Source organism: Muscardinus avellanarius (genome assembly GCF_963383645.1).
Source record: "Muscardinus avellanarius genome assembly, chromosome: 3".
NCBI classification, from domain to species: domain Eukaryota; kingdom Metazoa; phylum Chordata; class Mammalia; order Rodentia; family Gliridae; genus Muscardinus; species Muscardinus avellanarius.
In genome coordinates this window covers 160,057,539-160,071,610 of record NC_137788.1, presented here as the reverse complement: position 1 = coordinate 160,071,610, position 14,072 = coordinate 160,057,539, and the positions used below count along the sequence as shown (strand labels likewise).

At 47.3% G+C, this 14,072-nt stretch overlaps 1 protein-coding gene across 1 annotated transcript in view; it reads right to left on the bottom strand.

The window, feature by feature from the left end:
* Positions 1 to 14,072, bottom strand: part of LRRK1 (leucine rich repeat kinase 1) — a gene marked incomplete at its 3' end in the record, with an annotated part of 142,276 nt that overhangs the window by 77,684 nt on the left and 50,520 nt on the right. Inside the window, exons 4-5 of the mRNA XM_080693037.1 lie at positions 10,265 to 10,444; positions 9,301 to 9,449 (exon numbers count right to left, since the gene is read on the bottom strand). Coding sequence (XP_080549163.1) covers positions 9,301 to 9,449; positions 10,265 to 10,444 — 329 coding nt within the window. The remainder of the gene's footprint in view (positions 1 to 9,300; positions 9,450 to 10,264; positions 10,445 to 14,072) is intronic.

Sequence of the window (14,072 nt, the reverse complement as noted above, 5' to 3'; positions counted from 1 at the left end):
ATCAAAATTCCAAATCCATTACACGTATGTACATGGATGCAAACAATGCAATAAAATCTTTTAAAATGAAATAAAACTAAATCAAATGGAAATATTTCATTTGTGAGGCCAAGTAGGGTCCATACCAAAAAAGAACATGGTGGTAATTGAGAGGAAACTGTAGCACACGCCAGCAAAGAAAGGGAGACACAGCGCTCTTCCAAAGTCACTGGAATGTCAAAAGGTATTGAGTAACATTTATTACTTTTTCTTCAGGTAAAGAGAGACTTCTCCAAACCCACATTTTGCTTATAGTATTATCTTAGCTATTCCTTTAAAAATAGAAAACTTATAAGAAACCTCTCAGCATCAGCTTCAACCTAGGAATTCTGTTGGGGAGGAGAGAGAGAGAGAGAGAGAGAGAGAGAGAGAGAGAGAGAGAGAGAGAGAGAGAGAGAGGGAGAAGAAGAAGAAGAAGAAGAAGAAGAAGAAGAAGAAGAAGAAGAAGAAGAAGAAGAAGAAGAAGAAGAAGAGGAGGAGGAGGAGGAGGAGGAGGAGGAGGAGGAGGAGGAGGAGGAGGAGGAGGAAGAGGAGGAGGAGGAGGAGGAGGAGGAGAAGGGAAGAGAAGAGGGGAGAGGGGAGAGGGGAGAGAGGAGCAAGAGGAGCAAGAAACTGACTCTATGTTCATTAATGTGAGCTATTTAACTTACTTGTGATAGAATCCTCGTTTATTCAACTTTTAAATAAAGACTTGTACATCATAGGATATGTAAATGGTAAAATACAATACTTGTCAAAGTATTTTTAAGCTATAGTGTCCTATATAAACAAGAAGGAAGATTAATTCATACATATAATTTCAACCTTCTAGCCACCCATGTGACCATCTGCCATCCATACAATCAACATCCATCTATCTATCCAGCCATGTGACCATCCATTTATCTATTCAGCCGCGGACCCAGATGCTATGATTTGAGTTTGGAATGTACCCTAAAAGACTCATGTGTTGAAAGTATGTCCCTGGGCCACTGGTTTTCAGATATAACTGAATCAGGGCTCTGATCTCAGCAGTGGTAAGTCCACTGAAGGATTAATGATTTGGATGGACTTACCGGGTAGTGACTTAGGTGGTGGAGCATGGCTGTGGTTGCAGGAGGTAGGTGACTGGGGGTGTGGACTGAAGAGCTCTATCTGTCCCTGGTCACTATATCTGTTCCAGTCTCTGTTTTGCCACCATTAGGTTGAGCTCAGCCTTCCTCTTTCATGCTGTGCTGCCATGATGTCTATCTTGGAGTTGAACCTCAGAAACTCTGAATCCAAATAAACTTTTCCTCTTCTAAGTTGTTCTGGATGGGTATTTTGGTCACAACAATGGAAAAATGGCCCAGAACATCATCCACCCATCCATCCATGCATCCATGCATCCATCCATCCATGCATCCATCCCTCTATTCATCCATGCAACCATATATCTATTTACCAGCCATGCATGCATCCATCCATCTCCTTATCTATTCATAACCAACCAACCAACCAACCATTCATCCCTCCAGACGATCATCCACTCTATCCATCCATGCAATCAACTATTAATCCTGCTCCAGGCCGACACTGAAAGTCAAACACAGCATGAATAAAAGCGGCCAATGTCCCTACTTTTTTGGTCAAATGGTAGAATCAACACTAGATAGGAATGTCACTCAAATAGAAGAGTCCAAACTTTGATAAAGGTTATAAATAAAACAGACAGCAAGCCCTGAGACATAGAAGGGTGTGAGCAACCAGGTTGTGAGTAAAGGAAGACCTTCCCGAGGACGCCGTGTGGGGTAAGACTTGCAGGGTGTCCCGGGGTCAAGGAGCAGCATGTTGAGTGCTAAGGAGGCAGCATAGCGTGCTTCTTTTCTGGCTTGGTAGGGTCTACTTGCTGGTACAGCAGGGATGGTATAGACTCCCTGCTCTAGAACATTTTGGGGTTTCCCCCCCAATTTTTTCTTCTTATAAATGGCAGGCTTTGGCCATATTTATGGCAATTACTATTTCTTTTGAATTATATCCTAGAGTTGTCTTTTGGAAAGAAAATATGAAGTTCAGAAGGGTTCACTGGGGGATAAAAAATGTTATAGCCTTCACCACAATGCCAAGTGTGCACATCTGGAGGATTTACAGTGCCAGGAGCACCACACTGGTGTGCCCGCTGCCCCACAACCCTGCCAAGAGTCTTACTCAGTTTCTATTTATTTTTGCTAGTTTAATAGGTGTGCGACGGTACTTGCAAGTTGTTTTAGTTTGAATTGCTGTAATTGCCAGTAAGGTTGTGTGTTTCATGCCACAATCTGCTCACTGTGTTTTCTTATAAGTGAATTAACTGCTTATGTCTCTTCACTTATCCAATAGAATCTGTGAGCACTAGGACTATCGAGGTGTGGGCGTGGCCTGCTTGCCACTGGGTCCCAAGCACTTGGTAGGTGGTCCACAAGCACTGGCTGAGTTAAAGCCAATCATCAAGGGACATATAATCATATCAATGTATCTATTTTGGACTTAACTTTTGTAAATTATTTTCCTTAAATGTTTTCCATTGCTTTTTTTTTTTTTTTTTTTGAGACAGGGTCTTACCATGTTACCCAGGTTGGTCCCGAACTCAAGGGCTCAAGTGATGCTTTCATCTCAGCATCCCAAGTAGCTGGGACCACTGGTATGTACCACGATGCCCACTTTATTATCTTTCCTTTTTATAATTTTAAACAAATGTATTTTAGTATAAATGATTTTGTCTTACATTTAAATACATTCACATTATTTCTGATCAGACACCTTTTTATTTAGAAATATATCTTTAAAAATTTGGAAATGTCAAAATCTCCCTTTTTGATTACTGAGATAAGTGTTCTTTAAAATATATATGAATGTAGCCAGGTGTGGTGGCACACACTTGTAATCCCTGCACTTGGGAGGCTGAGACAGGAGGATCGCACAGGTTCAAAGCCAGCCTCAGCTAATGCATGAGGCTCTCAGCAACTTAGTAAGACCCTTTTTCCAAATAAAGTATAAAATAGGTCTTATCTAGAACTTATTTGCACCATGATTAATCTAAATCTCTATGCCAATATCTAATGGTTCTGACAACATTTGATAATATTTCTTACATATATTTCTTCCTTATTATAGTTTCCAGTCTGTCACATAAACTAGTTTATATAATAGTTTTACTATTTCTGTGTTCCATTTTATTAGTCATTTTCTCTGATTTTAACTCATACTAAATATGAGTGGTACATAATCGCCACTCTGTCTTATGACTTAAAACCTAGTAGGAAAAGATAAACACCCACTCGAAAGGTTCAGTATTTAGAAACTCGAGGGCATGGAAACCCCAGTGGATGCCTGAACTATGGGTAGTCTCAATCCTTACATACACTACCTTTTTTTCCTGTATGTACATACCAATGATACAAGTTTAATTTATAACTTAGGTACAGTAATAATAGAACAATAAACCCAATGCGTAATAAAAGTTATGTAAACATTGTCTCTATGTCAAGATACCTCATTACAAATCTGAAACATTAGCATCACTCCCCCTGTGCTTCGGGGCCAGTACTAAGTAAACAAGAGTTACTTGACCACAGCACTGTGATACCCTGCCAATCAGAGGGCTTCTTGGTGACTCACAGGCAGGTGAATCACAGATACACCGGGCCTGGCTACACCAGACGAGGGGTGGATTCACCTCCCAGGTGGGTTGGCGTGGAACAGTGCAAGACTTCATCACCATACCAGAAGGGTGTGCAATTTAACACTTGCCAATTGTTGATTTCTGGAATTTTCCACTTAACGATTTTTTGGCCCAAAGTTGATCGTTAGTATCTGATACTATGGAAAATAAAATGGCAGCTCACCAGGGGCTGCTGTAATGGGCCAAATTCCTCATCAGGGCACGAGAAAAGCAGAAATGACACAAAGATGCCTGGAACAGCCCCGAGTCGGCTTCCGGGATGTTCAGAGGGCAGAGATGGCTTTCTCTTCCTCTTACGTGGGTAGGTAGGGAAAGGCCAGGCCACGGACATTCTGAGTCTGCTCCCTAGTACCGCCTGCTACCCATGGGGCTGGCTTAACCCTGGGAATGCCAGTTCCCACCGCTGTGGGGAGTGTGTGGGAGTGGAGAGGAACCACGGCGGCGCTGCATGTGGAAACGCTCTCAGAAGCAGGCTGCCCTTGAATGGAAACCTTTGCACCAGATATGAGGCCTCACACAGGATGAGAGCGCTCCTCAGATGGCAGCCACCGGCCCCCAGGCTGAGACCGCTCGGGATGAGCGTGCCACCCAGCCAGCACCGTCAGCGCCTCCACGGGCGCCGCCAAAGGCAGAGAGGCCGCCTTGCTCAGCATCCTGTAACTCAAATTCCTAGAGCTGCTGGACCACACAGGGGAAGGCCTGCTCCAACACTGAAGATGTACGCCTGGCATGACTGTGTTTGAGCCAGTAACACAGGGACATAAATGGTGGGTTATCAGAAACTTTTATGCTACATAAGTCAAAGCTAATAAAAGAGCATTAATAATAATAATAATCAATATATAATATAATAACATATATAATATATAATAATATAGACATTTATTAATAATACATATCTAACTTTAGGTTCATTGCCAGATTTTTTTATTTTTTCTTTTTTTGGTGGTACTAGGGTTCCTGGAAGCCCTTCTACCTCCGGGCTACACTCCCAGACACCTATTTTTTATATTTTTATTTGGAAACAGGGCCTCTTAAGCCAGCAAGGCTGGCTCCGAACCTGCGCGATCCTCCTGTCTCCGCCTCCCAAGCGCGAAGATGACAAGCGTGCACCACCACGCCCGGCTTCATTGCCAGATTTAAAAGAGGAAATTAACAATTTCCCCATTGGGTTGTTTCAAGATTAATTTCAGCTCTTGCGTATTTCCAACACTTAAACATAGCCCCGGTGAGCCTCTGGCCTGGCCCTCTGAGTGCTGATGGAAGGTCAAGTGTTGTGGTTATTCTAGGACTTGAGTAAGTCTCTCCTGGAATTTCTGAGTTTTCTGCTTTTTGCTGTATATTAGAGCAAGAAGCTATTTTTTTTTTTTTGTGGCTACACATTGGAATATTGACGGGACGTTCACCAAGAGCACAGGCTGTGTCATTAGACGTGCAGGCAAGAGTCTGGCAGCGTTTAGAGGACACTGAGGAGCCAGGGAAAGGGCTTTGCCAGGCCCAACTGGGCTTCACTTCTGTTCATTTAAGAGTGTGTCCAGTCTCACCAGTCCATGGAGCTGTGGCTTCTGGAACCTGGTTCCCCAAACACCAACGACACCCAAGAGGCAGCCACTGCCCACGGCAAATAAATGTGGGCTTCTCTGCAGCTCCCAGTGGCCGGGAGAGGTGGATTCTGGCAGCCCAAGAACGAGACAACACCCAACCCAGAAACAGGCAGGGGTCACTGTCATGGACCACGGCATCCACAAAGGCAGTGATGACATCCCAAACTACCCACATCTGACAGACTTGGTGGCACCTGTCTCTAATCCCCGTGCTTGGGAGGCTGAGACAGGAGGATCTCAGGTGTGAGGCCAGTTTTAGCAACTTAGTGAGACCCTGCTCAAAATAAAAATAGTAAGAAAGGACTGGGTGGGGTATAGCCTGGAGGTGGAATGTCCCTGGGGTCAATCTCCAATACTAAAAAATAAATAAAATGACACAAGCCAGCGGAGGAGGCAGAGCACACGTACCCACAGAACAAGAGGACACAACATAATCACCCGGAAGTGTCACTGCCCGGCTCCTGGTGACCTGTCACACCAGCCCTGCAGGCAGCCCTGTCTCAAGTGTCCTGGTGGGATTGCTACTGCAGCAAGGTCACGGCCCCGAGTGCCAGCGAAGTGTTCAGCCACGCGGCGGATCAGCAAAGCCCTCTTCTAAGGCCTGACACGAGGAATGTGATATTTAGAACTAAAATGTCAGCTCAGCCCCAGGGACACCGGGACGGGCAGGAGAGCTTACCTCCGGCTGCTGACTCATCGCTCCAGTGTGCGGCGCCCCTCTCAGCTGCCCGTCGCCCCTCTGCTCAGCTAGAGCAAGGAGGAAGGCTGCGGGGTAGACCTTTGACGTTCACTGCTTGGACACACTTTTGAAATTCACTGGACTCTCAAAGAACACCTGTTTCGGGGAAGCCCGAAGAGTCCTTATGGCTTAGGCGGTGCTGAGATTTCATTTCCTCTTCTGATTCCACCCGGGAGAGCCCGGGAGAGGAAAAGCAACACTGTCTTCTCTTTATCTCCTCCCTGGCAAGAGCAATCCTCATTCCCGTGTCCTCTGCCGACCTTGGCGCAGGCCGCGGGAGTCACCAGGATGGAGACAGCGACCCTGACCCTCTCTGCTTTTAATCTTATGCCACCAGCCCCCCAGCACGGGCCTGTGTTGGGATCACCTGGGCCATTTTTTAAAAACTTCTACTGGGTCCCATCTCAGAGATATAAACTGAAACAACATAGGGTGTGGCCTGAGCACCGAGAATTTTAAAACTCCCAGGCACTCCCATGTGCAGAAAAGAGAGGGTCGCTGGTCTACCCTGAACCTGGGAGGCAGAGTTTAGGAATTCAGAAATGAGGAGAGCTGGTGTCAGGAGATGCGGGCTCTGGTGTGGCCACATTTGTCTCTTTGCTATTTTAGGACAGGTAATATAATTTCTTTATACTGCAATGCTTTATGTGAGAAACACTTTTTATGAGAAACATTCTATATTTCCTGCAATTCTTTTTATTTTATTTTATTTTCTGGTACTGGGGATTGGACCCAGGGAAGTTCTACTTCCGAGCTACAACCCCTGTTTTACTTTTCAGTTTGAAACAGGGTCTCACTAAGTTGCTGAGAGCCTCACCTAGTTGCCAAGGTTGGCCTCGAATCTGATCCTCCTGTGTCGGCCTCCCAAGTGCTGGGATTAGAGGTGCACATCGCCAGGCCTGGCTATTCTCTGCAACTCTTACCGAGGAGTCGTAAGGATCAAATACAATTAACAACGCGCTGGGACAAGAACCAAGCACTACATAAATTAAGGGTCAGATAAACACTATTTCCTTTTGCAATATAGAGCTAATGATAACAGCATTAACCAACACTTATTAAGCACTTACTGCATGCACTTAGCCCTCCGTGGTGGGCACCGCAATTCTCCCTGTTCAGTAACTGAGAAAACCAAGCAAGGCTCAGCAGGGCAACGGAGTACAGAATGTAGAGTATCCCCATTCTCTAGGAACAGGGAAACTAACAAGAATCAGGGAAGGGCAGAAGGACATGGCAGCCAGTCACCTCTCAAAAGCTGGAGGCTGGGCTGTGGCTCAAAGGTCAGTGCTCACCTAGCCAGAGCTTTGAGGCCCCGCACTGCAAAGAAGACAAACAAACCAAACGTACGAGACCCAATACGCAGGTCCTGTAGGCATGGGAGTGAGAGGATCACCAGATGGGAGCAAAGACTGAATGCTAAGCCAGGCGTGGTGGGCACGCTTGTAATCCCCGCGCTTGGGAGGCGGAGACAGGAGGATCGCGCAGGTTCGAAGCCAGCCGTGCTGGTTTAAGAGACCCTGTTTCCAAATAAAATATAAAATAGGTCTGGGAGGGTAGCCCGGAGGTAGAAGGGTTTCCAGGAACCCCAGTACCACCACAAAAAAAATAAGTAAAAAAAATGAATAAAAATATCTCATGGGTGTCCAGGAGCTTATCTAAAATCAGAATGGAAATGTTCCTTCTATAGAAGGCAGATATCATAAAGAAGATTAACACATTTGATTACATATCCTTATATATTTGTTATCACAAAAGATAAGAGACAAAAGAAAAATAATAGATTGGAAAAATATCAGAACACTGGGACCATGTAAGAATCAGCAAGGCTTAAATCTCCTGCAAGTGCAGAGGACCTTCCAAAATAAAAGAAAACAATCCTTTGGTAAAAAAAAAAAAAATCAACAAACATTAATAGACAGCTCATTTAAAGGGAATGTAAATAGCTTATGAACATGGAAAAATAATCTCTGTGTGTGTGTGTGTGTGTGTGTGTGTGTGTGTGTGTGGTACTGGGGATTGAACCCAGAGGGGTTCTACCTCCAAGCTTCCCCTGTACCCCTTTTTGTTTTGAAACAAGTTCTTCCTGCATTGCTGAGGGTCCTGCTAAGTTGCTGAGGCTGGCCACGAACTGCGATCCTCCTGCCCCGGTCTCCCAAGTACTGGGCTAGCGGGCGTGCACCCCCGCACCCAGCAAGGCTTTGCGGTTTCTAACGCTGGGCGACATGTGGGTGCAGAGGTGCTCAGGTACTGCTGGCGAAAGCGTCAGTCCCCATTGTGTGGACTCGGATCTACCGAGGCAAACGCACCCTAGCAAAGCAGGTTCTATGACATCAGCGAAACCATAAATACTGCAAAGTCTACCCATCGGGGAGCGGCGGGGTCCGCTGAGCTGCCGACGTGATCTAAGCAGGGCTGAAGGAGCCAGTTGGAGGAGCCAGTTGGAGGGGGTCTGAGAGAGAGTGCTAAGCTTAAAAAAAAACCCGAAGAAGGCACCACTAACGTAATCTATTTTTATTATTAACATAGAAAACTAGCTGAAATAAAATGCTTTTTTTTGTTTTGTTTTGTTTTGGTGATACTGGGGTTCCTGGAAGCCCTTCTACCTCAGGGCTACACTCCCAGACGTATTTTATATTTGTATTTGGAAACAGGGTCTCTTAAGCCAGCACAGCTGGCTTCGAACTGAGCGATCCTCCTGTCTCCGCCTCCCAAGCACGGGGATTACAAGCGTGCGCCACCACGCCGGGCTGGAATGAAATGCTTTTAAAGCTTTGCATATGGGAAGGTGTGAAGAGGTCCTTACCAGGTTGGTAAATTATTAACTTAAGGAGCGGAGACTTGGAATTTTCATGACTTCTTCCCCCCCACATATTAAACAAGCATATGGAATTGTAATGACTTAAAAGATGTAGTAAAGAAAGCCAGGTGTGTCCGGGTGTGGTGGCGCGCGCTTTGTAATCCCAGCATTTGGAGGCTGAGACAGGAGGATCGTGTTTCGAGGACAGCCTCAGCTACTTAGTGAGGCCCTGTACAATGCAGTAAGACTTGTTTCGAAATAAAGACTAAAAAATAGGCCTGGGGTGTAGCAGAGGAATCCCTGGGCTCCATTAATAAAAAGAATTATTAAAAACTACTGCCTACTTAATCAGTTTTGGAAAAATGTCAAAGACCACCTTGAGAACAGTATAGGAAGACCCATCTGGGTATCAGACCGCGGTGCACGGGCAGCGGCTACTCACGGTTCTCCCTGGACTGCTGCCGGGCAGGGCGCTGGCTTCGATGAAATACTTCCTGAGGAGATGTTTGCTGGGGTCAGGACTGTCCAGTAAGATGTAGGAACAGAAGAAGGCGCCATGCCGGAGCAGGAATATAGCCACGTCTTCATTTCCTAGCGGGATAAAACACGGGAAGCGAAGGACATTCAATTGCGGACCGTGCCACTGTGGTCCCGAAGGGCAGATGCCACTGTGGCGGGCGGAAAGCTTGAGGTACTGACGCCGGGTGAGCTTCTCCATTACAGCCCTTGATGCCTGAGTTCCTGGTAGCGAGAGAACTTCTGTGGGGAAGGGTGGAAGGAACAGACATTTTTTTTTTTTTGGTACTGGGGATCGAATCCAGGGACATTATCCAGGACATACCTTCAAGCTAGACCCCTAACTCTATTTATTTGTTTGTTTGTTTATTTATTTATTTTTGTGGTACTGGGGATGGAACTCAGGGACATTCTACCTCTGAGCTACACCCCCAACCATTCATCCATACACACACACACACACACACACACACACACACACACACACACACACATATATAGTCTTTATCTTGAAACAAGGTCTAAGTTGAGGAAGGCCTCACTAAGCAGCTGAGACTGGCTGCGAACTGTGATCTTCCCGTCTCAGCCTCCCCAATATTTTTTTATTTTTAAAATAGGGTCTCACTAAGTTGGAGAGGCTGACCTCAAATCTGAGATCCTCCCGTCCCAGCCTCCAAAGTACCTGGAATCACAGGTGTGCACCACCACACCTGGTGGGTGCAGGTAGTTTGAAAAAGAAACTGAGAACAAAGGTCTTTTCTTTTTGAAAAAAGAAAGAGAGACCCCCTTGGCGGTGGGGGGAGGCAAAGGTCTTCCCACGGAGGCGGCTGAAGTGAGGGGTGGGGGAGGCCACGGCCTGGAATCCTGGACAGCGAGCCGGGCAGACCTACCCGACTTGATCGCCGCGTAGAGAGGCAGGCGCACGATGACGGGGAACTCGTTCTTCCTCACCGCGTAGCTCTCCGGGTTGGCCCCGTGCGTCAGGACCAGGAGCTTCACGACCCCCAGGTGTCCCCCCTGGCAGGCCAAGGCTAGCATCCAGTTCAGCAGCCGCTGGGGGCTGCAGGGACCTGGGGGGGCAAGAGGGGAGAGAGAGAGAGGGAGACTGAGACAGACTGGAGGCCACTGCTTGCCCCCCTGCTAACCTTCCCGTGGCCCACGGAGCAAATCCAGCTTTTCTGCTTCTAACTCAAAGTTGCCTCTGCTCCGGTGGCTAGCACTTTCTAGAATTTTCCTGCTGAGTTGCACAGGCGATTTCCCCACACCATTAGGAACCCGCCTGCCTGCCTGTTGGGGAATGCCAAGTAAAGACAGTGTGATTGTAGCCGAATAAAATAATATACGTGTGGGGATTCAGACTCTAAAGAACTTCTCCGTTATTGTGGTTTTCTCCCCGGGTAGTAAGATTTTGAACAATCCCTAGACCCTCCGTCACGCCCACCCTGATTCTCCCCCTACACGACAGCATTGCACACTGCAGTGGAGCTTTGGGGTCAACTGTTTTAACACAGCTCACAGTCAACCCGAAGCCAGCTTGGCGTTAAACTGTTTAAGCTGTGCAGGTTTGGACAGATTTTTTTTAACTTTTCTCTGCCTCAGCTTACCCATTAGTAAAATGGGTATAATAGCACCCTAACACTATAGAGGCCAAGCACCTGGATCAATAATTCCCAACTCACGAGGTCACGTCACCTTTAATTAGAATACTAACACCATTCTGCTCGGTAATATATGTATAACTTTCATCAATATAATTTTTTTAAAAAGCTTTGACAAAAAGAAATTAGACCTAACGCTGCTGCCCAAAAGGTTTGGAATCAGTTCCTGAAAGAACCGCCTACTGGATTTCAGGAGGAAATAACATGCGGTGAGCTGGGCTGGGAAGTCACGGTATCTTCAAGTTCAAAATAGCGCGGAATCCTCAGCTCTAGTTGCCAGGGAGAGAAATGACATCATCCCCCAAAACTTCCCCCTGCATCTTGACGTTTTCTCACCACCAGAAGTGGAAAGTTCTCAAGGACCAAAGTGCCTTGGACGGGGTGACCTTCCCCTCCCTGACTGGACAGTGGCCGGGAGCCAGGGACGGGGCAGCGCCTCAGGGACGATTATTTATTCCCTGGATAAATGCTCTGGCCTGGTGTCGGGGCTGTTGCCGAGTGAATGTTCCCTCTTCTCCTTCTATTGCTACCAGAATTAGTGATTCAGAGGCACGGTGACAGAAACCCAGGGATCCACTGACTGCAGGGGTGTCTGAGTCAGAGCGAGACGGTGGTCATGATGCTAACTTTGAGATGAAGATGGGTCCGTCCTAGCAGGCAAGTGTGAGATTTCCAAACCATGCTTGTGAGATGAGGAACCAGCCAGTGCTCAGAGAGGCTGGGGTCTGCTGAGGGTCCACAGTTGGGAAATGGCAGAGTCAAGACTTAAACCCGGCTTTGCCTAACACCAGAAGATGCACACACAACCCCTACTTGTATCTCTGAGGCTTAAATCCAACACTCAGCGCCGGGCGTGGTGGCGCACTTGTAATCCCCGCATTTGGGAGGCAGAGACAGGAGGATCGTGCAGGTTCAAAGCCAGCCTCGCTGGCTTAAGAGACCCTGTTTCCAAAAATGTGTGTGTGTGTGTGTGTGTGTGTGTGTGTGTGTGTGTGTGTGTGTGTGTAGCCCGGAGGTAGAAGGGTTTCCAGGAACCCCAGTACCACCAAAAAAACAAAAAACAAAAAAACCAATCCAACACTCAGGCAGCTGGCAGCCAGGAATTACATCATGCCTTCTGCAAAGGCCCCTCTCCACTCACCTGGCTTCTCTCCTCCTCTCCAACTCTCTAGCGCCCTCTACCTGCTCTTTGTTCCTGACCCTGGCTGTCTTCTCCTCTTGCTTGGGAATTCCCAGGAGGCACAAACTATTTGGCCACCCGTGCACCCCCTGGGGGCTGTGGCACAATGTTCTGGGACCCTCCGGTTCTCACAAACGTCTAGCGATGGGTTGAAGGGGGGATGCTCCAGACACACCTGAGACCCATGCTAAGGTCCAGCCCGCAGAAGCGAGCAACCCAAGCCCTTCTCTGTGTGCTTATTAAACTCCTCTGCACCCACAAAGTCCAACTAAGATGTCAGCCATCCACTGAAAACCCCTCCTGCGTTCAGATGAGACTGTCCCCCGGTATACGCTCCCAGATCCCTGTACATACCTCAGCCTCGGCACAATCGCACTGCAGTTACTCCTTTCTGCCTTGATTTCTACTACTTGGCCAAGAACTACTAAAAGGTGGTGACTACCTTTAAAAAAAATTCTCCCTGGCTCTGAACTTCTGAAGGGTGCTTAGCACTTGGTAAATGTTTAATAAACATTAGGCGCACAATTAGGCAACTGGACTGACTAGTGTAGATAGACTCTTTGGGGTTAAACAGAGTCCACCTTGGGGATCTCTGGAAAGAGGACCAGTCTGTGGGTCCTCAAGGGTGCCAGGTTCCTTCATCCCCTCTCAGGCATGGCTTCTCCAGGCCGCTTCTTAAGGGCCCTCAGAGTGTTCTGATTCCTGATTATAAGCCACCCCCTTTCCAGGCACACGAGGCGCCGTCCACTTGGAAGTATCTTTGAGCATAGATATGTCTCTAAAGCTCAGAGTTGGAAAATTCCAAACAGGACTGCTACATGCTGTAGAGGGACCTATGTAAAACAAAAAAGTGGCCCTTTTAAAAAATAATGAAACATGTCAAGATGGAAACTATAGTGTTTGAAACCAAGTGTAGGGCCCTTCTGGGTACACAGAGCCAGCCCTGCTCCTAAACAAAACCCTGACTCCCCCAAACCATCACTAGGGTCTACCTCAACCTATCGCCGCGGTGAGGCTGGCCTGGCTAGTCCACTGTTGCTGAGCCGAGGCCACTGTGGGAAACATGGGAGACCAGGACCCTGAGCGTACCCAAGGCAGCACTACGAAAGCAACACAGCACGGTACATCCACACATGGAATATTACTCAGCCATAAAAGAGCTGTCAAGTCAGGAAAAGTCAGGGAGTGACTTGAGAGCATATTGCTGGGTGAAAGGAACCAACGTGAGAAGGCCAGATACTGCATGACTCCAACCAGGTGATGTTCTAGAAAAGACCAGACTATGGAGACAAGAGAAAGGCCAGTGGCTGCCAAGAGCTGGGTGGAGGGAGAGGTGAGTAGGTGAAGGACAGGGGACTTTTAGGGTGGACCTGGAGTACGCCATGTTAAGTGAGATCGGCCAGTCGCAGAAAGCGATGGGTCAAATGCTTTCTCTTGTACGTGGAGCAGCCGGGATACAGGGCGGCTTCAGATGAAGGAGGAGCCCCGGTGGAGTGACGGAGCGGCTTAGGGGAAGGTGGTGTTGGTGGGGAAGGAGAATTAACGAAGAAACTCTTCCTCTGAGCGACACCCCAGCACTATTTTTTTTTATTCTTTATTTTGAAACAAGGTCTCACTGAGTTGCAAAGGGCCTAAGTAGCAGCTGAGGCTGGCTGCAAACAGCGATCCTCCTGTCTCAGACTCCCAAATGCTGGGATTACAAGCGTGAGCCACCATGCTCAGCTTGCCCTGATTTTTTTTTTTTTTTTTTTTTTTGTGGTACCCTGGAAACCATTCTACCTCTGGGCTACACTCCCAGACCTATTTTATATTTTTTATTTGGAAACAGGGTCTCTTAAGCCAGCGCGATCCTCCTGTCTG